We start from the raw sequence: 26,444 nt of genomic DNA, 5'->3' as shown, positions 1-26,444 counted from the left end.
AACTTTTGTTTGTTTTCACATCCATAGTTCGTTCAGTTTACACAGAACGAGTTGCCTCGCGAGGTAATTGCCGCGCGAAGCAGCTGATTCCGTGTAAACTTTGTAAGTAAAGCCTCAGGCGAGGCAATTTCGAGTCTGTGTGGACCCGCCGATTAAATGGCATGATTTAATCATCGACTTTATTTCTATAGTTTGTCCAACCGATCGTGTCATTGATGAATAGTTAGAGATTCATATAATCTTCTAAATTATTGAGTATAATGATCAAAAATAATTATATGTGTATATATTTAGCTGCACTGTAAAAGACACTGATGGTTGCCAAACTGCTTATAATAAAGACGTCAACAAACTTACTCTCTTATTCTTCACATTTTTAACATGGTTCAACCCAACGAGGTGTCCCTTCCTGTTCTCCGGATTATTCGGCACTAAGCAGTCGCAAATGACACAGCGGACGCCTTGCTTCGTCATCTCATATGGATATATTACCGGCCAATCTATTGACTTTACTTTTACTTCTGGACTTTTCGAAGCGGCCACTGTGTCTACATTTTTAACATCTGAATTAAGTTTGTGAGTAATCGGAGTATATACTGTATCGGCTTTATCGAAATTGGAAGTTGTGGTTTGGAAGTTTGGGTTGTCGGTGATAAGTTGTTTTTCTTTTTGGCTGTGGCCGACTGTCAGATAATGCTTGGCTAAATTTGTATGTTTGATCATCGTGTTACATAGGATGCAGTGGCTGAATACATCATCAATCTGAAAGAGGAAAACGTATCAAATAAAAAATAGTTATTTGTTTTACAAGGGGACATAGTTGTTGCTTAACCGCTCGTGCTAATATTGATACCCGAGCAAGCGAAAGATTCCAAAATTGAATCACGAGCGTAGCGAGTGGTTCGAAAAATGGAATCTTAAGCGTTGCGAGGGTTTCAAAGCATGAGGGTTAAACAAAATTTGCCCCCGAGTGAAAGACAAATTTTTTCACCACGCCAACAAAATTAAATGTAAAATATCAAACAAAATCAAAACAAATCAAATCCAAATGAATGTTATTAAATATTTATCATCCAAAATCATCATTTAAAAGTCAATTCTACCAGCAAACATAAGAAAACAACTTAAAATTTGCATTTGATTACTTTGCCTCACATGTGAATAAAATGCAACTTTGCTATCAATTTTGAAGTGCAAAGTGAGCCTTTCCGAGCTGGTGTGGTGAAAATATGCTTATTTCGTAGAGGGTTTGATCAATTTTTGCTTGTTGTTAATCTGTCCCACCAGGGGACAATAGTTGCACAGTTTGTAAGAAAAACTCTTTTACCATGTTCTAACATGCTTGGATGATGGGCCATTACGGCCTTGTAAGTACCACTAAAATGAAACTGGTTAATTTAAATGCCTTTAAACCTGGGTTTAAAGAGTGACAGGAGAAAACAAATAATTGATGAAAAGTTGGTTCACATAAGTAACTCCTTTTTTGGAAGTTCATCTTCCTCGCGTTGTCCCGGCATTTTTCCACGGCTCATGGGAGCCTGGGGTCCGCTTAGCAAGTAATCCCCAGTATAGACACTAGTTTTTACGAAAGCGTGCCCTCTGACCTTCTAACCCAGAGGGTAAACTAAAGTCTATTTCAATAGAACTTGCTAACTATGTAAACAAACCGCCATATTGAAATTGTCTCTGAATGATCAATTTACTAGTGATGGGCAAGACTCCTACATACTACTTTACTAATGTCAAACCATATGGAATAATAAAATACCAAAAGTAAAAAACAAGTAGTTACTTATTTTTAATTTGTATAATCACGATCAGAAGACAAATAAAATTAGTACTTAAGAATCATGTATTGATGTATTTTATAACCGTGGAGGTAGGTACAGAGCGTGGGTTGGGTAGTGTGTAGCGGGTTTATATTACAAACTTTAGTCACAACACTACCCATCATAGACAATTGTAGAATTTAAAAGAAACAAAACCGCCATTCCATCAGGTCCTAATAACCTAACTTATGAAACCATTTTAAACTTTTAATTAAATATCCAAGATACAGTTACATATTTATGTATTTTACGGAACGGATCGTTTCAATAGTGTGTATGTGTGGTTTCAATGGTATTTGATAAGGTGGTGTGAAAATTCAAAGAGAAACAGTGATAATGATAAATCAAAATTGCGTTGTTTGTTTACATAGTTTGCAAGTTCTATTGAAATAGACTTTAGGCCTTATTGGGTTTAGTCCGGTTTCCTCACAACGTTTGCCTTCACCGAAAAGACTGGTAAATATCAAATGATATTTCGTAACCGTAGGTACCCGAAAAACTCATTGGTACGAGCCGGGGTTGGAACCCGCGATCTCCGGATTGAAAGTCGCACGCTCTTACCGTTAGGCCACCAGCGCTTATTGAAAAAAAACGGTCCATAGTTTCCAACAATCAAAGTTACTTTTGTTAATATTACTGACTAAATAAATGTAAAATATGTATGTAAAATACTGACCGTTCTCACACAGTGTTCATTAATCAAAGTACTCGGCATTTTGTTCAAATGCTTCAACGAAAACATGTGCGAATCCACTTCTTCGCTATTGAATACAATACCGCATACTTTACAACTTATGCTTTCCCCTTTTCTGGTGAAACTGTGGTAATGGTCACTGAACACCTTTACTGTTTTATTGTTTTTGCTGACAAATTCGACATAATCTATTTTATCTTGAGGTTTAGGTGAACTAATTTCTTCATTTTTGGCAGTGGTTTGTATTGGTTCTTTATTTGTATCAATAGATTTATTAGTCTCGGTTTCAATATTTGTGATTCCATTGCTTTTGCTGGATTCAGGCTTTCTTGTATCAATATTTGTAACTTCTATAGTTTTCGTCTTATTATCTAAAGGTTTATTGTTGTTATTTTGCTTCTCAACTTCATTGTCTGCCATTTTATCTATTTCTTTTTTATCTGTCTCAATACTCAAACTATCATATTTCTTTTGTTTCTCTTCTTTATTATTATTGACTTCATTCCACGTTGCAATGCCATTATAATGTCTAGAACTTGCATTTTCTTCCGCCGACTCATCAGTATCACTAAAGTCGGAATCTTCATCGTTACAATCGTCACCGACATACGCAGACATCAATTCCCACAGCAACTTATCGTGCATGACAGCGACTCGATGTTCTTTTGTTTTTTCATGGTTTCTCTGCACTATGGTCGAGCAGTTCGCGCAGAATCGCGCCGTTTGGGGGGCATGGGGTGGGGGGAGCGCGGAGATGAGCTTGCGCGTGCGCTGGGTGGCCACGCGAGCGATGCGCGCGTTCGCGCGGTGCTTGAGGCTGGTGGTGTGCTCGTGCGCGTACGCTGCCGGCACGTCGAGGGCGCATATGTGGCATTTGTAATAAATTGTGGGCTCTAATTCTGAAAAAATATTTGCAATTAGATTCTTCTTGTAGAGGTATGATTATTTGCAAATATAATTTTCAGTGTCAATATCTCATCTTGACTTAATAAACTCGCCTATAGTTCGTTTTTTCAGCATTAGAAAGAACTTGCAAGAAGGTAAGCGATCTTAACATGTCTTTTAATTGAAAAACGCTTTTTAAAAATCAAAAACGATTACTAATGAAATCAGAAGAATATAAATGATCGTATTAGATTCATAATTGTTACATATTTGCTGTAACCTATTTTTAAAATGTGTTTTTCAATTAAAAGACACATCAAGATTGTTTAAAACGAACTACGGTCCAATATAATACTTAGGGCATACTGAAAATTCCTGGACTGGCCACTTAGAAAAAATAAGTCGTCTCATATATCAGAATTCAGAAACTTTCCGTATACCCCATGTATAAGCTACAATTATAATAAACGTGTATAACTATGCAGTGGTGGCCGAGTGGGAAGCAGTGGTGGTCGAGTGGATATGACGTCTGACTTTCAATCCGGAGGTCGGGGGTTCAAATCCCGGCTCGTACCAATGAGTTTTTCGGAACTTATGTACGAAATATCATTTGATATTTACCACTAGCTTTTCGGTGAAGGAAAACATCGTGAGGAAACCTGCATACATCTGCGAAGAAATTCAAAGGTGTATGCGAAGTCCCCAATCCGCAGTGGGCTAGCGTGGGGACTATAGCCCAAGCCCTCTCGCGCATGTGAGGAGGCCTGTGCTCAGCAGTGGGACGTATATAGGCTGAAATGATGATGATGATGCTGTGTATAACTATGCGAAAGAGAGAGAGACTGTACATACCTTCTACTTCCTCAGTCTTGTTGACTTGGAACTGGTAGTGTTCCTTCTTCAAGAAGTCATTGTATTTATGGGCACGCAGAGGCAGCAGCGCTAGATCCACTTCATCTAGACTTATGGAATATGTTGTCATCCTGGAACACATTAATAGTACATTACTATACAAGTGCTGAAAGTAGGAAATTCGCAACGAGTGGCGATAACTACAATACACAAAGGGGAAAGGTGCATTCATATGAATTCCAAGTCCCCGCTTCTTGTATGATGTATGTGTTTATCACATGATTAATGGGGTACAGTCAACTGTAAAAATATGGGTGTACAAATCATCTCAAAAATATGTCCCGTAACTCTTATGTCAGTGAATTAATAACTATGGGCAGGCGTGGCTCACTCCGCGATTTCGTCGCTTTGCTACTGGTAGCTAAAAGTACAACCGTTCCACACCAATTGTGGTGGCTAGCCATAAGCCGCGCGTGGTGCTGTCGCCACCTAGCGGCCATATCTGTGCTGATCGTAACAGACGCGTTTTGTTAGAGGCTTCTGTACCTAGTACTATTATTTCTTCTGTGCTATGGGACATATTTTTGAGTAAGTTGTCTACACCTATATTTTTACAGTTGCCTATACCATTGGAAAAATTTGCCCCTGGGCCTCATTTGGTTACATCACTGCTATATAGTACCCAAAACACCATTGAATGTAGATTTAATGCCTAGTTGCAAGAAGCATTTCATTGCAAAAATTGTGATCAGATGCAGCTGGCTAAAATATGACATACAAATTTCACCCTTCTGTACTTTAGATAAAATATATCCACTTCATTTTCCATTCAGATGCACTGAAAACTTATTTTTTATTTATCTAAATTTCAACTTATCTTTTTTCATATCTATTTTTTTTCACAAAGACGATATCACGCCGAGATCTAATAGTAATTTATAGTAATCATGTATAGTTTGAATAATCTCAGGTGAATTTTTCGGGCTCGGACCCTAATCTCTTAAACAAAAGATATTGTTTCCTTTATGCAGTGGTTACAATGCTTACTGCTAATAGCCCTAAGTAACGGGAACAAACCCATTTAAAAAGCAAATTTACCATTCTAATTATATGGTTCAAATTCTTGAATCAGCCCATTCGGAGATAACACGTTTTTGCTATCTCAAAAAACAAGACCACCCTAGTTGTTCCCTGAACAAGCTGTCATATGAATTTGAACCTTAATACTAACACGGTTGCTTTTTAAACGACATGGTTGCTTTGGCAAGAGCTGTAGACCGCTCTTAAAAGAAACAAAGGCTTTCTCGAAAAATTCACCTGAGATTATTCAAACTATAACAGTGTAGTATTACCTATACTATTACATCACTTTTAAGTATAGATTGCACATCATAGATGACGACGACGACGTTGCAACTACCTATGTTGGTAGATTTGATAAATGTCATGTCACTCCTGAGCGCCTTGATGCGGACACATTCCATCAACACATGATGAACATCTTCTATTTTATCGCACTCTTGGCAATTTGGTGATGCAGCTAATTTCATAAGGTGCTTGAATTTGTTCGATGGAATGTGTCGGAACAAAACCTGAGGTGCGATACTGGGACAAACCATGGGGCCTGAGGGGGCTGACATTGAACTGTTTGGTACCAAATTCCTCTAGTAAGTGATCGCCCATCAAAATACTCCTTTAACACCTGCCTGCAACTAATCCTGACTTCACCTAGGCAAAGTCCGGAGTCAGCGAAGTACTAGTACTTCCCTGTGTACTGGCCCCAATTTCACATCGGTGATAGGTGCAAGAATTGTAAAACCTCACTGTTGCTGACGTCAAAGGCATCCATGGGCTACGATTACCACTTACCATCGGGCGGGCCGTATTCCTGTTTGCCACCATCACTATTATTTAAAAAAACTCTATGACATGACAATTGTCATAAACTTAGCAAGAGAAATATCTGTTTTTTTCCGATATAATAAGGATTTTTTAATATTACAATGATGGTGGCAAACGGGAATACGGCCCGCCCGATGGTAAGCGGTAACCGTAGCCCATGGATGCCTGTGCCGTCAGTAACAGTGATATTTTACAATTGCCGCACCTGTCACCGTGGTGAAATTGGGGCCTGGTAGACAACAGTATGGAATATCATCAGTTATTGCAAGTTTTGCTGCTCAGTCAGCCTCCTCGACTGCTAGAGGGTAATCAAGCCAAATGTGAAAGGGCACTTTCAACTTATCCTGTTAAAATACTTACTATGTGAATAGAAATAATTAAAATAACTGTAAGTATAACCGTGTTTACTGTTTAGTCCTAAAAATATTTCAGTACAAAAAAAGCCTATGAAACGGACCGCTGGTGTGACATTATAAGATTTTGTAAGCCAGTTTTCTGTGAAGGATCCATTTTACTCACGTATCACAGTTCTGGCTATAAATCTCCACTGGAATTGATCCAGCATGGGGGCCTAGGTCGTAAAGTGGGTCATCCACTGGGCTTGTCTCTTCTTTAGCCCGGAAGTCCATAGTTACAGCTGCATTGTCCTTCTTCTCAATGGAACGCTGTTGCTGTTGTTTCCTGATCTTCCAAGCGGTACTACGTTGTGTTGGTCCTCTTGAAAGTCTTGGTTTTGGCGGTCTGTCCTCATATTCCCGGGCGTCGGCCCAATTCTCTTCTGCTGCACTCATTTGCTGGAATTCATATGCACGATTTCTGTTCCCTCTAACCGCCAATCCTGGCCTATAACCGCGAAAATCGAAGTTCGCAAATTGCGGGGATTTTTCTCTGTCACTCTAATTACGCCTTCATTGGAGTAAAAGAGAAAGATCCCCGCAATTTGCGAATTTCGGTTTTCGCGGTAGCCGCTCTGGTTGATCAATCGGATAATCCTGCGCTTGTTGATTTCCTCCGAAACATCGGCACATCTTCACGGAAATAAACCTTGTTATTACTATACTTACTCGAATACTCCGCCTCGTAAACAAATATGTAGAAAAACAGCGAATAAATTGAAAAACATGAAATATTTGCGGTGCGATCGGCAGAATAACAAAACGATTGACAATGACAGTACAAGACGAGGTGACGTTTAGCAGTGTTACCATACTTCGGTTCAGAAATCTACCAAACGATAAAATTTTCTACCAAGTGCTTGCACTCTATAAAAAAATTGCGATTTCTGCATTTAAAAAAAATAGAAAATTATGGGCTTAATGCTTAAGTAATTTTCTACCAGTGAAGCACAAAAGGAAACATATATTTTTTGCAAAGAAATCAAAAATGGGATATCGAGTTTAAACTGCGGGTGTAGTTAACATTTAATCCATATAGTAGGAGATCCCCCATATAGTCGACCTTCACTAATCTGTCTGACGGATGAAACTATGAAAATATGAAAGAAAATATGTTCCAGAACATAAATAAATAGGGTTGCCTAAAGAAATATGGTCAAGGCTATTTTTAATAAATTTTTGAAAAAAAATTTAATTTCGCCAAATTTCACCGATTTGTCTGACGATCGAAATAAGTTTTAATGGAAAGTATACAACTTGTACAACATAAATCATCTAGGTTGCCTATCTTTTTCCGGTCACTATTATGTGGTTGCCGTGTTTAAAGAGGTGATTTTATATCGATATTTGCACTCATCTGTCTGACGCTTGAATTATACATCAAAATGATGGTAATTTTATTGCAAATACAATGGTATAGGGTTGCCTGCGAAAATCCGGTCACAAATAAGGGTTGCCAGGCTTTTAATTAAAATAAGAAGGGAAGACTTTTAGCGATAACTCATAAACGGCTGCACTAATCAAGTTTAATTTTATTTTATTTGTTTGATTTTTTTAAGCACTATTTTCATGATTTTTTTCATATTTTTTGGACAGATGTTTCAAAAGTTAGAAAGAAAAACCTTTTTTTTTTTCATTCTAAACGATTATTTCCGAAATGATTCACTTTATCGAGAAATGTTGTTTAAAGACCTCTATTAATTTTGAAAGGCCTATCCAACGACACCCCACACTATGAGAGTGAAACGATAAAAAAATTGTCACACACAATTTGTTTCTTTCAAAGCGATTATTTCCGAAAATATTCACTTTATCAAAAAAAATTCTTCAAAAACCCCTATTCATTTTGAAAGACCTTTCCAACAATATCCCACACCATAGGGTTGCCACGAAAAAAAAAATCCTCACGTACATTTTGTTTCTTTCGAGGCGATTATTTCCTAAAATATTCACTTTATCAAAAAATGTTTTCTAAAAAACCGTATTTATTTCAAAAGATCTATCCAACGACATGTCACATTATAGGGTTGAAGCGAAAAAAATGGTCACATGCATTTTTCTTTTTTTTTCTTTTGATACCTATGTTGTAAGATGTCATTTGATATGAATTTTAAAATAAATAGGGTTCTTCAAAAAAACATTATTTGATAAAGTGAATATTTTAGGAAATAATCGCCTCGAAAGAAACAAAATGTATGTGAGAATTTTTTTTTCGTGTCAACCCTATGGTGTGGAATGTTATTGGAAAGGTCTTTCAAAATGAATAGGGGTTTTAAAAGATTTTTTTTTTATAAAGTGAATCATTTCGGAAATAATCGTTAACTTTTGAAACATCTATCCAAAAAATATGAAAAAAATCATGAAAATAGTGCTTAAAAAACTCAATCAATTAAAATAAAATTAAACTTGATTAGTGCAGCCATTTATGAGTTATCGCTAAAAGTCTTCCCTTCTTATTTTAATTAAAAGCCTGGCAACCCTTATTTGTGACCGGATTTTCGCAGGCAGCCCTATACCATTGTATTTGCAATAAAATTACCATCATTTTGATGTATAATTCAAGCGTCAGACAGATGAGTGCAAATATCGATATAAAATCACCTCTTTAAACACGGCAACCACATAATAGTGACCGGAAAAAGATAGGCAACCTAGATGATTTATGTTGTACAAGTTGTATACTTTCCATTAAAACTTATTTCGATCGTCAGACAAATCGGTGAAAATTGGAGAAAAAATTTTTTTTTCAAAAATTTATTAAAAATAGCCTTGACCATATTTATTTAGGCAACCCTATTTATTTATGTTCTGGAACATATTTTCTTTCATATTTTCATAGTTTCATCCGTCAGACAGATTGGTGAAGGTCGACCATAGAAACGGGATCGTGGGATCTTAGACCAATAATAATGTCGATTAATTGTATATTCTTGATTCTATAATTGAATCACGAGCGTAGGATGTGTTTTATAAATTATAAACCACGAGAGTCAACATTTTTTTCTGAAATTCTTTGAAGTCTTATCTTATCCTTTACTCTTTACGATTTTGATCTCTGATATTATATGATTATGAATAAACAGGCTAAGTGCGTGTCGGTCTATTCCGTCGGATTCCGTACCCTTACGCAAAAAACCCCACTTATTGATGATATTCTGTTTTTAGTATTTGTTGCTATAGCGGCAACAGAAATACATAATCTGTGAAAATTTCAACTGCCAACATATACAAGAGTAGTAAGACTAAGCAAAGCCATATGAGGCTGCATCCAGCCTGGTGACAGACAGACAGACGGATAGCGGAGTTTTAGTAATAGGGTCCTGTTTTTACCCTTTGGGTACGGAGCCCTAAAAATAAACCAAGAACATCGATTAAGTTCCTGCTATATAGTCGCACCAATAAAAGTCTGCAGCGGATGTGATGGCCCACGCAGTGTAAGTGTTATTTATACGTCATAATTTCATAGAAGTTTGACGTTTAAAATGACAGTTGCACTGCGTGGGCTATCAAAAATTCAAAATCGCTGCAGACTTTACGATCTAACTCTATGCACCTATGTAGGTAGTATTTTATCGATTGAAAATATACCAAAAACGTATAATGGGTTTTAATTGGTCACACTTAAAAGTGTTTTCTTTATTCGGTAATTTCCCGTAGTATGAAAATCCCTGTGCTTTAACCATGAATCTAGTATAACTGGATCAGCCAAGAGGGGTGATTTGGGTACGGAACCCTAAAAAATGTTAGTTGAAATAAAAACTCTTTCTTGATATAGAAATGTATTATTTAATTAAGGTACGGTAATAATACCTGCAGTTTACACACTGAATTTATCCCTTTTTATGTACAAAACAAAAACAGAAAAACAAAATTAAGCCGAAGTTTTTCTTTTTTAAGGGGTCATCCATTAATTACGTCACACGTTTAGGGGGTGGGAGGGGGTCAAGAAATTGTGACATATTGTGACATGGGGGAGGGGGGAGACACTAACTTTGTGACGTCACTTTAACTTCATCAGTAACCGAAAATTTATTTAAATTATTTTATTCGCTGTACATTTAAATAACAAGTTTTTAAAACGATTATCGTTTTTATTCATTTAATTTTCTTTCCTAAGCAGTTTTGGGTTATAAAATTACTAATATTTATATCGTCAAAAATATTTTGATAAAATATTAATAATACTTAGGTGCTTACTTAATTCGATTTGGCGATTTCGTAGAAAAAATGTGACGTCGCACTAGGGGGGAGGGGTTTGACAAATGTGACCAAGTGTGACAAGGGGGGGGAGGGGTCAAAAAACCTAGAAATTCGTGTGACGTAATTAATGGATGACCCCTAATTCTAGTCCTGTTAAATGTTAATAATAATCCCAACAGCTATAGCTATAGCGCAAGTTACTTCCCTCTCTTTCTACATAAGCGCGTAAATATATATTTTTGTGAAAGTGACAAATGCTTTATGGCAAACATATACACGGTCGTGATAGTATTTTTTATTAATCGGTTAGTATACTACAATCACTAGGTACAGTCACCTGCAACCTGCAATAAGATGTTACTCTTTAAAGGCCTCAAAAACATGTGACGCTCTTATGGCTCTACAAAAAAGATCGTGTCAGATATTTTTGCGGCCTTCGTTGTTGAACATATTATTGCCGGTGACTGTACTCTACCCCATCGCCCTGTTTATGTACAGTCGACTCGCCATCAGGTGTATCGAAGTGACCACGGTGTTCACAAATATCAGAACAAAACCTCTACTCTAACAAGATGGTAAAAAGTGCATGTTCAGATATTATTGAGCACATTAGCCGCTTCGATATATCTGATAGCGACTACATTACACGGTACATTGGTCCTCCCACACTCGCTGTTACAGTATAAGTCATGTTTATACAGGGTGGCTAAAAAATAACTGCATTCCTGTTGCCAGGCAGGTTTTGGGATTATACTGAGCAACTTTTACTATAAGACCAACCACGAAACCGCGAATAAAATTACTCTCCTATATAAAATGGACCAGCCAAAATGTATGAAACAGCCAAATATTTTTTCGCGATTTCGGGGTTGGTCCCAAAACCTTCTTGGCAACGGGAATGCAGTTATTTTTTAGGCACCTGGGGCCTATTTCTCAGACGGTATTAGACTAATATGATTAGTCCACGAACTGTCAAACCGTATGGATTGCCATGACAAAACACTAATAATATTAGACTAATACCGTTCGAGAAATGGGCCCCTGGGTGTATATCATTGTGTGATATACACCACATATTGATAGACAAGTCACAACATAATATAATAATGAGCTTAATGTGATCCTGAGAAGCCTCCGGTTTTAGGGTTTTTTGTTAAGAACCTGAAAAACAAAAAAAATCTAATGTGAGTAATACTTAACATAATTAATAGTACTGAATAGAACCTATTGAAGAACCTAATTCTTAAATAATAATATGAACCAAAATAATTACCGTAGTACGATGTCTAAACCCTTTAACATGTTCTTCTCTGTTTTGTACTCCGCTAGGCACTTGGCATTCGCACACCACACACCGTACTTTGCCCATGGTTACTTCATATGGATATTCTATAGAACCAACGGTTTTATCAACTGGATTTGGTGCATCTACAGTTTGGTTGCTTGTATTATTTTCATCGACGTGAGTACCATTCTCGTTATCGTGTTTTCCAGTTGTAGTGTCTTTGGCTTTTTCTTTATTAATGTCACGAGTGTTAGTGTAACACCATTCATTTAATTCGTGGCTCCCTGACTCAATATGTGTTGCAATGTCTACGTTTCCTATCTTCTTGTTGCATACAATACAATGGCTGTAATCTTCGTCAATCTGAAAAATACAGGTCCCAATGTAGTTAAATTTTTATTTAAAAGTAAGGTAACTTATAGTTTTAAAATCATAATAGGAAAACTAAAATGGATTTAACAATAATACCTAATTTGTAATTATAATTTTCTTGACATAGTTATTTCTAGTCATAAATTAATCAATGAACCTTATTGTTTAGTATGTATCTATTATCTTTACTAGTTTACAACGTACTTATACAATGTTTCCTACGTCTTAATATATATTGTGTTTATATTTTATGTTTACTATCCTTTTTACTTTTAGCACTATGTGCATATTACGTATTTTTATACAAACTATTAGGTACACAAAATCAGGTTTTACCCTAATTACGAAATATTTAGAGTGTCAATGAAATGAATGTGGATATCTCTCTAACAAAATGACCATCGTTTCCAAAGTTCGCGATCCTGCATATATGATCAAAATCATATTTATGATCTTCTGCTTCCTCATAATCTAAAACGCAATCGCAAACTATGCATTTTATTTTATCACTAAATAATTTTTTTTCATAACTGTGTAAATGTTCACTTCCAATGTTTCTTAACTTATACTCATTGAACTTAATATTTATTTGAATTGATTCTTGATATTCGAAATCATCATTCTCATCAAGGAATTCGCGCAGTTCTTCTTGATAACGTTCGATATAGTTCACATTAGTGGCTTTTTCTGCCGTGCTTTTATTTGTGATATTTTTAGACGTATCGGAGTTTAAAGACTCATTGTATTCAGTTTCATTAGTGCATTCTTCATTTTCACTACATTCCTCAATCTTATCACCGGTTTCACTATTTTCCTCAGTGTGGTCTTCCTCATATGTTCCTTCATCTATTACTTCTGTCGGTTGATTGTTCTTTGTACGGTTAGCAATTGCGTTATTTCTATTATCTCCACCGGCTTTTTCACAACTTACATCGTTATTAAATTCATTAATTTTGCCGCTATCATTATTCTCACATGTTTTATTATTATTACTATCAAATATTTCTTCGTCTTCATCTTGAACGTATACTTTCATCAGATCCTTTAACAGGTTATCAAGCATCGCCGCGTTGCGATGTTCCTTTGTTTTTTCGTGGCCTTCGTCCACTTCTATCGCGCAGTTCGCGCAGAAGCGTCCAGCTGGTTTGACGAATGGAGGGGGCAGAGCGGAGATGAACGCGCGCATTCGCTCAGCCGCTACGCTCGCTATGCGAACGTTCGCTTGGTGTTTCACGCTCGCGGCGTGCTCGTAAGCGAATGCTACCGGCACTTGGATAGCACATATGTGACACGTGTATTGAGTGGCACACTCCGGTACTGAAAGCAGAGATATTAGTTTCCTCAAAATTCAATTATAAAAATATTATTCGATAATCTTACACATATCTATGTTAATATACCCCACTGTAAGCTAAATGCTTGTGTTTTTGTTGTGGATACTAGAACACGATATATGTATAGAGATATTTATTCAATATATATTAAATATCCTTAACTCATGACCAAATAATCGTGACAAACACACAAATATTCACGGGATAAGAACTAAAGACCTTTTGCTTAAGTTAATTACCAACTAAGATATGTGGCCGTTTTAAATGTAAAAGTACTTACATGGTCGGTTTTGGCGGGCAAATAATCCAAATCCTGTTTTAAACAGTTGGCATAGAATTTGTCAGATAACGGCCTTCTAGCCTAATCGGTAGTAACCCTGCCTTACGAAGCAAGAGGTCCTGGGTTCGAATCCTGGTAAAGGCATTTACTTGTGTATTTATCACAAATATTTGTTCCTGAGTTATGGATGTTTTCTATGTATATAATATAAGTATTTATATATAATTATATATGATATATATCACCGTACCCACAATACAAGCCTTATTGAGCTTACTGTGGGACTAGATTGATCTGTTGAACAACTGTCCTATAATCATCATTCGCTTGCCCTTATCCCATGCATTTGGGGTCGGCGCAGCATGTCTTTTTAACAAGCTTTTATTAAGTCGACCTGTATGTAACTAACTATGTAATGGAATCTAAGGTAACTAATTTAACCATCTTCCAAGGATCGTAGCGTCATGAAAATTGGCAGCTGTATGTAGTTCTGGTGACAATACAATAATATGTTACTGTCTACGTCACAAGGCGGTTAGCCCGGACTCCCGTGGTCGCGTTCCGATACTTCTCTTTCCTTTGGTGCTCGTTGCTGGTGAGGAGCGCCTCCACCGCTCCGGTGTGACGCCTCGCGTGGTCCGGTAGGAGCTAGGCCTTCCAAAGCCTGCTGTGATGCCGCTGAGGACCCTGGCCGCTCCGGCCTGGGTGGTTCGGGTAGGTGTGGCGATGAAAAGAAACTCAATGTTTCACATGCACGTATATTTTACGTTAATCTACACTTATTCGTTCGTACACTGACGCCTGATGCGTGACAATCGTGACACGACAACTACTATTCTTAGAAAATAACTATACTGAAAACACACGCGGCGTGGTCAATGGCTGCGGCCAAGTCTAGCTTCAAACCCGGCAGGAATGCAACCTACGTGCGTTCGCTACAACGCTCCGAATCGTCCTGGTCCGGAAATAGAATCCATCGATATGAAGTTTTACCATAATGAATGTAGTGACATACCATTTAAGTTACGCTTGAGCCTCTAGGAAATTGGCCTACGATTATTGCACACGGCACATGTGAAAGGTGCTTGCACTTGGCGTAAACATTCCTGCGGGGGGGAGGCCAGAGTTGAGCTGATACCTTGAAGCACAATGGATTAGCTAGTCTAACTTACAGCACTATCAAACATTGACCACAGCAAAGTGGTGACATGAAAGAACAAGTAACCAACTAAATACTTATAAAGAAACAGTACCTAGTACAGTTGCAATTAGAAATCAGTGAGTCATCTTGATATAAATAAATTCAATTTAAACAGTAGGTACCATAAGTTGTTAACATGTGACAATACCAAAACATAACTTATAAATTAATACAGTTAAGTACACTCTACTGGTAATTTACACAATTTGACAACGGGCCGGATTAAGTCGCCGCCCTGAGTTTTTAATTTAACTGATCGTACAATATCATCTGCACCTTTAAATAATTGAATCACTCTACCTCTACGCCAGTGGAGAGGGGGTGCAGTTTCATCCTTGATTAATACTAAATCATTTAAAGCCATGTTAGGAACATGATTGTACCATTTGAGTCTGGTTTGCAAATTATTAAGGTAAGTAATATGCCATTTAGCCCAAAAGTTTTGTGAAATCTTTTGTAAAGACTGGAAATGTGATAAACATGCTACATTAGTGTCTTTCCACGGGTACTCAGGTACCGATAGCAATGGTTGCCCTATAAGAAAGTGGCCCGGAGTGAGTACTTCCAAGTCACATGGGTCCTCGGATAAAGGAACCAGAGGCCGTGAGTTAAGCACCGATTCTACTTTGGTAAATACGGTTGAAAGACCCTCGAAGGTCAGTATGCGGTCCCCTAACTCACGCTTGAGTAGGTTCTTACTACTCTTGACTGCGGCTTCTACCAAGCCTGACATGTGAGGGGCACCAGGAGGATTGAACTCCCAGCGGACACCTTGGCGACGAAATTCCTCCTGGAGGACAATTTCGTTGTCAAGTAAGAACTGACTAACCTCCTTGAGGTATGAGCTAGCACCTTTGAAATTTGTACCTTGATCGCTCCTGACTAAGGCGGGCAGCCCTCGTCGACTGACAAACCGTGTGAACGCCGCAATGAAGGCCTCGGTGCTCAGCGACGAGACGAGTTCAAGATGTACGGCTTTCGTTCCTAAACATACGAAAACACACAGATAAGCTTTGAGTGATTTAGCATTTCTGAGGTGACTACTTTTGACCCAGTAGGGACCGGCAAAATCGGTTGCTACTCCTGAAAAGGCACGAGCCGCCGTGACTCGGTCCGCTGGCAAATCTGCCATAAACGGGGCCTGCGTTGAAGCGTTGAATCTGAAACACGACATACAGCTATTGATTACGCGGGATACCACACGTCGCGCCGACGGGATCCAGTAACGTTGCCGGAGTATATTGATGAGTGCGCTCGTTGAAGCGTGACAATAGGTACGGTGATAATGCTGCATCAACATTTGAGTCCATTTATGGTCTTTAGGTAGAAGGTATGGGTGCTTAGCATCGTAACGTAAGCATGAATGCCGCAGTCGCCCTCCGACGCGAATGAAGTGATTCTCATCTACGAAAACGCTGAGTTTTTGAAGTGACTTGCAAACAATCTTGCCTCCTTTCAATAACACGATTTCATCTCTGTAAGCATCCAGTTGAACGTACTTAATCCAGTGGTTCATTGCCTCACGATTTTCGTCGATCGTTAGCGTAGGGCGAACGTTCCGTTGCGCTTTCGGCAAACGAACGTTCTTACAAAATCGCAATACGTATGACGTCACATTGATAAGCTTGTTGAACGAACTGACTCGTGATAACAGAAACTCCTCCCATGACTTCTCGGCCGGCGTAATGTGATGTAACTGTTTGAATCCGGGTAAATCTGGTGACATGGTGACCGGCATCGTCGGCCACTGTGACTCATTCGTCATTAACCATTCTGGGTTCCACCAAAGATGAAACCCGATGAGGTCCTTCGCCGTAGCCCCCCGCGATGCGACATCGGCAGGGTTCGACTCCGATCTGACATACCTCCATGTCATAGGTCGGGTTGACTGTTGAATATCTTGAACACGGTTACCTTCAAAAGTCTGTAGCACATGAGGCTTTGTGTTCAACCAACATAGCACAATTCTGGAATCTGACCAAGCATTTATGCTGTCAATCTGAACTGATTCCTCGTATGCCGCTGCGACGTGGTTTAATAACTTATAAACCAGGTGAGCTGCATTTAACTCGCTCTTCGGAATGGTTTGTTTGACTCTCCTTGACGCTACGCGAGTCTTAGCTATCACTAACCGTACTAGTACATTCCCTGACGCGTCCTCAGTCCGGAGGTACACGCAGGCTCCGTAGCCGAGCTCCGACGCATCTCCAAAGCCGTGGAGGGAGTGTGACACCGCACCGGGCAGAGTGACGCACCGCGGAATCTGTAGCTGACTCAAGTGATGTAGATCTTGAATGAGTTCATTCCATTGAAGGTCTTGAGTATGGGACAGTGGCTCATCCCACTGTAATCCATCTGTGAACAGTGATTGTAAAAACAGTTTGAATCTAAATATGATTGGTGCGCAATAGCCACACGGGTCATACAGTCTAGCTATGGTACTCAATATGCTACGTTTCGTCGTTGGTTGGCCCAACGGTATGTTGAGTTGATACGACATGGAATCTGACATGGGGTTCCACTGTATCCCTAATACCTTTATGAAACTCTTGTCGTCAGTGTCAAACTGACGAGGCATCTCACAATGCTCCTGCGGAAGATCCTGTAATAATTCTCTGCGGTTAGACGACCATTTGCGTAACTCATATCCAGCGCTCCGCATGAGTTCTATGAGTTCTGATTTGAGTTCTTGGGCCTCGGTGAGTGAATCAGCCCCAGTGAGGATGTCGTCAACATATACATCTCTGCGCATGATATGAGCAGCCGGTGAGTCTGGATGCTGGGCTTCCCAGTCATCAGCTAATCGAAGTAAGGTCCTTATCGCGATGAAAGGACTGGAGCGTAGTCCGTATGTATTGGTATTTAACTCATATACCTGTACATCCTGCGACGGATCCTCGCGCCACAGAATCAGCTGATAGCGCCTATCGCTGGGGTGTATCCACGTTTGCCGGAACATCATTCTGATGTCGGTCGTGAAGACAACTTGATGACGTCTGAAATTTAACAATATTTGAGTGATATCATTTTGAAGCGGTTTGCCTGAGTGAAGGCATTGATTGAGCGATACTCCGGTGCTTGAGTTAGCTGCAGCGTTATATACGACGCGGATCTTTTCGGATCCCTTTTTGAAAATTCCGTGGTGGGGTATTACATAGTGTTCGCTCTCGAAATTAAAGTCTGATTTGGACATATGACCAAGTGCCTCATAGTCCCTCATGAATTCCTTATATTTTTCAGCAAATACTGGATTTTTGGCCAGCCTGGCCTCCAACGAAATCAGTCTACGCATGGCTAGAGCCCTAGACTCGCCCAGCTTGGGTCGGTCTGCCCGCAGCGGCAACCGCACCATGAATTGGCCATTATCTAAACGTTGAGTAGTGGAGGTATACAACCTTTCACATTCGAGGTGTTCTGGGTGTTGCGGCCGCTCCTCGGGGGGCTGCTCCACTCTCCAAAACCTTTCTAGGACGTCCTCGAGCCGAGTAGCATGGATGCCGTAGTCCTCTACTGATGTCCCGGCGGTCGGTGTTGTTAATGATGATGGGTAATTCCAAGTTGCCCCCATCAGCACGTGACCGAAGCAGGTGCCGTACGCCTCAACACCTGGAATGTTAGTGAGTATCTTTGAACCAGTGTATATATAATTGAGCACATCCGTTCCTAGAATGATGTCCACATCCTGCGATTTATCCAAGGCAGGGTCAGCTAATTCAAGTTTTGATGAATCCAAATGAGTCCTGATCTCAGTATCATAATAAGGTATGTTTCCCGTAACCCTGTACATGACTGTAGCTACTACACTGATGATAGGCACTGTTTTCCCGCGTGGTTTGAATACAAGCTTAGCAATCGTGCCTGGCACATTTACCTTTATGTCACCTACTCCAAAAATATTATTCCCAGTAAACTGTTGGTGTACTTTGAATCTTTCTACAAATGATTTCTTCACTACGGAGCACCCCGCTCCCGAGTCAAGCAAAGCCCTAGCTTTAACATAAGACCCATTGCCTGATCTGACCATGATCACAGCTGTAGGAGAGACACGAATTGGCGCCATTCGTAGTCTTTCCTCCGGTGCACCAACAGTGGCCTGATCTCATTGTTCAGGCTCAGGACTGCTCCGAGTCCCGAAGCGCAATGAGTGGAATGACTGCTGCGCCGCTTGAACACGCGCGCCTACCTTAGCCCTCGGTATATGACCGGTGGGAATCAGCTGAGCCGGCTGAAGCGCACTATGAGGTGACCCTGTCTCCCTCCTTTGGGGTTGGTCTGGTACTGACGGCTTGGGAGACTGCGGCTTCGCAGCCCTCGGCGGAGATGTAGTCCGTCGCTGGGGAGACGGCCACCGCTCCGGCAGCGTGACTGCTCTCGACGTGCTTGGCGTGGCAAGCGGCATGACCCTTACCCGATGGACAGCTGCTTCAACTGCCATGGGTGGGGCTCTCCCCGCTGCACCACCATCGCACAGCAGTGAGTTGTGTGCGGACGACTCACACTGTGCGCACCAGTTGCGCTGCATGCACTCGCGTGCATAGTGACTGCGCAGGCATCTGAAGCATGCGCCTGACTTCCTAGCCCAGGTCTTCCGCTCCGAAATCGCCAGGTTAAGGAACTTCGGGCATTTGTACAAGCTGTGCTGGTCACTCGTGCAGTATGAGCAAAGAACAGGGGGTGAATTCACCTGATTGGTCTCTTGTTCGATGGCGAAGACCCTCGCTGGCGGTCCCGGTTTCCTGGTAGCTTGACCCGACGGCCCCGCTCTTCCTCGTGCAGGTGCGGAACCACGCTGCGCAGTTGGTTGCTCCACCGCTGCTGGCGAGACCGCTTGCTGAACCCGGCACTGCTCCTCCAACAGCGCCAGTAGCTGCGTGAGAGTGGGCAACACCTCCGGATTGCCACCGTACCTCTCCTCGTATAAGGTCTTGATTCTGTTCGGTAGTTTCTGCAAAATTATAAAAACCAATAAGTATGACCACTCCGTGATTGGCTGCTTGAGCTTCTCAAGCGCCTGGACTGACTCCCGGAGCGGGTCATAGAAAGCTGAGCGTGACCCTGCACTCCAGTGCGCCACTGAAGGCAGGTTCATGATTCGGCTAATGAATGTATCCAACAGCAGCCTGTTATTCTGATACCGAGCCCGCAATAACTGTAAAGCTACCGCGTAGTTGGGTCCGTCCATCGGAAGGTGCTGTATAATGGACAGCGCCTCCCCCTGCAACGACGACCGAAGATAGTAATGTTTCTCCGCGTCGGAGATGTCCCTACTATTGACTAACGACATAAAGAGATCATAGAAGGAGAGCCACTCTGGCAGGTTGCCACTGAAGGTGGGCAGCTGCACAGAGGGCAATTTGACTTTACCTGCCTGTCCACGGGGTGTGTGTGACTGGCCAGCCTCTCCAGCCGACGCCTCGTCTAGCTGGATCAGCAGCCGGTTAACCTCGCTGAAGCACTCCTGGTATTGAAGTCGTTCCTCCTCCTCGAGCTCACCTTCGTAGGCCAGCAGTGACTCGTGGGCCTTGACGTACTCAGTATAAATAAGATCAAAGTGCCGCTTCGCCACCGACGCGGCCATGCTGTCAGGTCGTGATGTGACCGTGCCAGCATAGTCGGTCAACATTTGGTACTTGGTGCGCAGCTGCACCTTGATTGACTTTAACGACATGACGTGAATTTACTTTACGATTAATGAAAGACACTAATTTGTGACACTATTCGACTAACAGTTTACAAGTTAGGTGGCTTTGGCTTTACCTTAAAGTTGGATTTTATATTGACGATAACCTAATTAATCTATTGGCGACACTTGACGTTGACAGATAATTCTAACCTAAATGTCCCAAACTGACGTTTGCCGCGAACCGGAAATGTCCTTATGCTAAAGATGGCCGCACTCCGCACTGTACGGTCCCCGTCCGTTGCCTACGCAAGAAAATGGCGGCCGACGCCTTCCCTTTTATTACGATTTGATTTGATTTTTTCGCACTATGCCCAACCGCACCGGGCTCCGTTTCCACTGAATTTAACGGCAAAAATGAATAATGCTGACACGATGAGTACTTGAAGCGATGATTACGCTACCAATGCGATGTACCGCTGCGGTGCTCGCGTTGATGACGATGGCTTTCAATAATATCGTGCTGTAATTCCTCCCCTCTGATGGGAACACCAACAATGTCTACGTCACAAGGCGGTTAGCCCGGACTCCCGTGGTCGCGTTCCGATACTTCTCTTTCCTTTGGTGCTCGTTGCTGGTGAGGAGCGCCTCCACCGCTCCGGTGTGACGCCTCGCGTGGTCCGGTAGGAGCTAGGCCTTCCAAAGCCTGCTGTGATGCCGCTGAGGACCCTGGCCGCTCCGGCCTGGGTGGTTCGGGTAGGTGTGGCGATGAAAAGAAACTCAATGTTTCACATGCACGTATATTTTACGTTAATCTACACTTATTCGTTCGTACACTGACGCCTGATGCGTGACAATCGTGACACGACAACTACTATTCTTAGAAAATAACTATACTGAAAACACACGCGGCGTGGTCAATGGCTGCGGCCAAGTCTAGCTTCAAACCCGGCAGGAATGCAACCTACGTGCGTTCGCTACAACGCTCCGAATCGTCCTGGTCCGGAAATAGAATCCATCGATATGAAGTTTTACCATAATGAATGTAGTGACATACCATTTAAGTTACGCTTGAGCCTCTAGGAAATTGGCCTACGATTATTGCACACGGCACATGTGAAAGGTGCTTGCACTTGGCGTAAACATGTTACTGTCGAACTGATCTGATGATGGAGACAGGAGGTGGCCATAGGAACTCTGTGATGAAATAACGCAGCCTAATTGTGTTAGGGGTTTTTAGAATTGTCTCGATGAGTATTAGTTGCCTGTCGTAAGAAAAGAACAGTCAGCGATAAAAGCTTGTAACAAAAATGAAATTTTTGCCAAAAACTTATTCTTCCAAACCTCTCTCTCGCCCGTCATCTCATCATTCACTTGCGTTCGTTCGTGAACAATTGTCTTATAATATTTAAAAAAAATAATTAAATTATTGTTAGAACTTCTAAATTTCTCATTATCATTTACAATCAATCTCCTCAAATGTACCTGACTTCATCACTTGGAACTGGTAGTGTTCTTTCTTCAGGAAGTTGTTGTATGAGTGTGAACGCAGAGGCAGCAACGCTAGATCCACGTCATCCAGGCTTATGGAATATGTTGTCATCCTGTAAACACAGAATAAATAATAGTACTACCGTACAGAAAGGAAACATCCTATTAAACCGCAGTTTGACAGCGATTCAGGGTCCAATCATGCTATCCCTTTCTAATATATGGCACTATCCCTTTCGGCTATTTGGGTTGTCAAAATTTAAGTCATAATCTTATCTGTGGTCGTGCATGCAAAGGGACGTTAAGTTGTGTCAACCCTAATAATTGCGCGGAGCAATGCTGAGCCGAACAGAGCCGAGTTTGCCCGAAGGGAGGAGTGGTTCCCCACTGCTATAACATACCTAAGATAATCACCAATCTCATACCTCATTCCATACCAGTACTCTCATAAATAAATATAATATAAATTAATAAACATATAAATATATTACTAGGACTTTTTTTTTCTCATACCTCATACCAGTGAGTGATATACTGGGAATAATATTACTGTTTATACATCAAGTTCACTTTAGTTTTACTAGTCAGACCTGGAAATATATTTCTAAATTGTTACCAGTTTATTATTGGAAGAAATACTAGTGGTAACAATTGGGTGGCAACATATGGGAATTGAAATGTTAAAATCATTTATTTCATATAACTGGGTCACATATTAAATATAATTGATATAATGTAACAAAAAAATACCTACAACAGCACATACAAGTTAAACAATTATTCATCCTAACTTCTTTTAATCTAGTTTTAGCCCCCTCTAAGTTATTACAGTTAGAAAAGTAACCCGATTTATATTTGCATAATAATCTACCCTATGATTTTATAGTCGATTAAAAAAACAGATCATTTTGATGAAACTTGGAACACATTTCAAATATTTGAATAGTAATCTTACCAACATGTACTTACATTACATACAAATAACAAAACTTATAAACTATTATTAAAATTAAGTATAAACTAAAATACACTTTTGTAGGTACATTCAGACAACACTAATCCAGAGATAGCTAAATGTTTACTTTTACCTTTTATTACTATTAGTACCTTATTACGTCCAAGAAAACCAACCGTTATCGTTTTATTTCTGCTCACTTTATTATTTCTGCTCACTTTATCCAACAGAGACTCAAATATGCACTATCATATCAACATCAGTAAAAGAAAAAATAAGCGAGAAAACTGTATTGTAAGCAGTTTGCGACCGGTAACTTTAAGAATCTGACACTGACGGTGTGAAATGTGACAAAATGATTACAAACGTCAAACTTGACATTTGCCAGTGTGACCAGCTTCTTGCTTTTTAAATCTACATACAGCTTGGCAAAAAAGAGTAGAAATTAAAAAGTGGTAACACTGTAGTGTCGTCCCTTTCAAACCAATTTATATAAGAAAACGGGACGACACTACAATGTTGCCACTTTTTACTTTCTACTCTTTTTTGCCAAGCTGTAATAGCCTCTCTAAAGGCCGTAACACACTATCGCACCGCACCCCGACCTTGGTGTGTCACAGCCATATATGAGAGCGAGAAACAGATATATCTTTCTCGCTCTCACTTATGGGTGCGACGCACCAAGGTCGCGGTGCGGTGCGATAGTGTGTTACCACTATAAACGTGACCGATTAATCGCATGCGATTTGCAATACATTGGGGCATTTGATCGATCGAATTCACTGCTTCTACTCAGCCGACAATTATCTAAAATCGCATGTCATTTGTTGCACCGTTTGTAAAACCCATAACGCTATTTTTTTCTACTGATTGTGAATTTAAACATTTGCAAGTGCTTAATAAGGGCTTATTAGATCCACACGGTCGCAAGATGTGCTTATCGTGCCTTGAGCGCTTCACAGTTTACTTAATACAGTAACGACAGGGACGGTACAGTCAGCAGCAGATATACCTGAGCGGGCAAGGTGTCCAAGAAAACATATACACTTCAATCGTCACAAAAATAAGGACATCTAAGTTGTCATTTTAGCGTAGGCTTTCAGTTCGTCACATATATCTTAACTTCCGAGTTTTTCTTTAACACATACACCCTCATTTAATCACAAGGACAATAACGGTTAAAAAGTCAGTGGTATCTAAGCCTCGGAGTAATTAACAACGGAGACGCCATGTCTAAAATTTTCGGTACAAAATAGTCTGCCGTTTTTTGCGGGGGAGGGGCACATCAAATGTATAGGTACGTCATGTCAGATAAACGTCAGTCCATACATATGGTTGACCATTGGCCGCCTATTTTCGACAGAGGGGAACGCCTGTTAATGGCGGCTCCATTGTTAATTACTCCGAGTATCTAAGCACTCAAATTCAAGCTGCTGTCATTAATACCTACACGCACTGCCAATCACGTACGTCAGCAGCCAGGGTGCCACCAGTTGCTAAGCAGTTGTTATTTCAATGGTAACTAAGCATCAACGTTTTATCAGTTTAACTTTTAAAAAAATACTGTAGCAGCTACGACTTGACTCCTCATTTCTTAAAGAAGTATTTTATCGTCAAGTGTCAAACTTAGACAATAAATAAGTAGGTTCTACGAGAATGATCGGTTTTTTATTTTAACTGTCATAGGCGGCCGTTCTTCCAAAGCGTAGAGCATATTATATGTTAATATATTTATTTAGCCCGCTTATTGTACTAAAATATACTATATAGTACTAAAATACGATGCTCCGAATCGATCAAAGAACGAAGGAGTAAACAATAGAATTGAAACGTAACACGTTCACTGTCCCAATCTGACATGTAAACCATATGGCTTTTTAATAGAGGCTATCCGTGGCCCCACTTGAGAAGCACGGGCAGTAAAGGTGTTAAGCATATCCAACTATGACTCCTCTCTTTATTTTGTTGGAGGAATGACGAATTTTGTTTTTACAACTTAGCAGAGAGGATAGAGTATACGGAGTTATATACAGTATGTATCAGAACGAAAGGCCAAGAAAGAGACCCATTAATGTTAAAGGTCATACTGAGCAACTTTTACTATGGGACCAACCCCGAAACCCCGGAAAAAAATGTACTCTCCCATAGAAAATTTCAACATCAGACCAGCAAAATGTATAAAAGTTCCAATTATTTTTCCGCGTTATCGGGGTTGGTCCCATAGTAAAAGTTGTCCAGTATGATCTAAACATTAATGGGTCTCTTTCTTGGCCTTTCGTCCTGATACTTACTGTATATCTTTGAACTTATTGTTAGTATAACCTAGCAGTAAACATCAAATGGCATTCGGCACAGGGATAATCTAAGGAACGCCCACTGCGGGTTCAAACCTACAACGTCCTGTTAGAAAGTCGTACATACGCTACATGTGACCTTCGAGCAACACCGGCTTCCGTGTTGCTCGAAGCATGTGGCATAATATCTTCAAAAAACATATAAACTTATGCGAAAATTGCGAAATTAATATAAAACCACAAATTAATAATAGAAATGAAACCCAAAAAAAAAAGCTGTAATTTCTAGGTGCGTCCCCGACTGAGATTTGAACCCGCGGTCTCTGCTTTGAAAAGCAAACGCCTTAGTAACAAGACCACAACGTATCTTGACAATTGGCTCTAAATTAGGCTTCAGTTAGCTTTCGCCATGTGTCAGTCATTCGTTTTGATGATTCTATTCAATAAAAGAAATAGTTTGCAGTAAGTTGACTGACAGACCACTGTCAATGGTTGAAGGGCAAAACGTGAGATAGATGTATGTGATGACAAGACTGTACTGCTTTCGATGATTGTCAAAACGCTTTACCTGAAATTAGCATAGCTATTATTCATTTAATATACGACCATACAAGTATGCTTTAAACGTCTATTTTTCCATATTGTTCAGATATATTTGACACGTTGACCGCTTAGATACCAGTGGTTTTTTGACAGCTAAGGTATCAATGATTTGTTGTAAGTGTAGAAATTAATGAATAGCGACTGTTAAGATATTTGTGACATGTTGAGCGCTCACAAGTAAATGCTACCATGACAGTCAACAACTTTTTGACAGTTTAAACGTTTACCTCTCTTTGAGCACCTGGAGTGTAT

The 26,444-nt window shown here is 40.2% G+C and overlaps 4 protein-coding genes across 4 annotated transcripts in view; 1 reads left to right on the top strand and 3 right to left on the bottom strand.

The window, feature by feature from the left end:
• LOC134677317 (cytoplasmic FMR1-interacting protein) overlaps positions 1-26,444 on the top strand; it is a 104,067-nt gene that overhangs the window by 18,616 nt on the left and 59,007 nt on the right. The gene's annotated exons all lie outside the window — the stretch shown is intronic.
• LOC134677409 (uncharacterized) lies at positions 306-7,328 on the bottom strand. Its single transcript, XM_063535864.1, has 4 exons — positions 7,227-7,328; positions 4,261-4,391; positions 2,506-3,422; positions 306-762 (listed from the first exon to the last, which is right to left on the bottom strand). The coding sequence occupies exons 1-4, from the start codon at positions 7,283-7,285 to the stop codon at positions 331-333; spliced, it is 1,539 nt and encodes a 512-aa protein (XP_063391934.1). The 5' UTR covers positions 7,286-7,328; the 3' UTR covers positions 306-330.
• On the bottom strand, positions 12,767-23,500 carry LOC134677236 (1-phosphatidylinositol 3-phosphate 5-kinase-like). The gene is made up of 3 exons (XM_063535669.1): positions 23,448-23,500; positions 22,335-22,453; positions 12,767-13,731 (listed from the first exon to the last, which is right to left on the bottom strand). Exons 2-3 carry the CDS (start codon positions 22,450-22,452, stop codon positions 12,767-12,769), a joined length of 1,083 nt encoding a protein of 360 aa, XP_063391739.1. The 5' UTR covers position 22,453; positions 23,448-23,500.
• LOC134677606 (uncharacterized) lies at positions 17,482-19,450 on the bottom strand. The gene is made up of 2 exons (XM_063536075.1): positions 18,105-19,450; positions 17,482-17,584 (listed from the first exon to the last, which is right to left on the bottom strand). The coding sequence occupies exons 1-2, from the start codon at positions 19,287-19,289 to the stop codon at positions 17,504-17,506; spliced, it is 1,266 nt and encodes a 421-aa protein (XP_063392145.1). The 5' UTR covers positions 19,290-19,450; the 3' UTR covers positions 17,482-17,503.

The sequence above is a fragment of the Cydia fagiglandana genome, chromosome 26, assembly GCF_963556715.1.
Source record: "Cydia fagiglandana chromosome 26, ilCydFagi1.1, whole genome shotgun sequence".
In the NCBI taxonomy this organism is placed as follows: Eukaryota; Metazoa; Arthropoda; class Insecta; order Lepidoptera; family Tortricidae; genus Cydia; species Cydia fagiglandana.
Note: the sequence above shows the minus strand (reverse complement) of the source record. Positions and strands in the feature narration are given on the sequence as shown.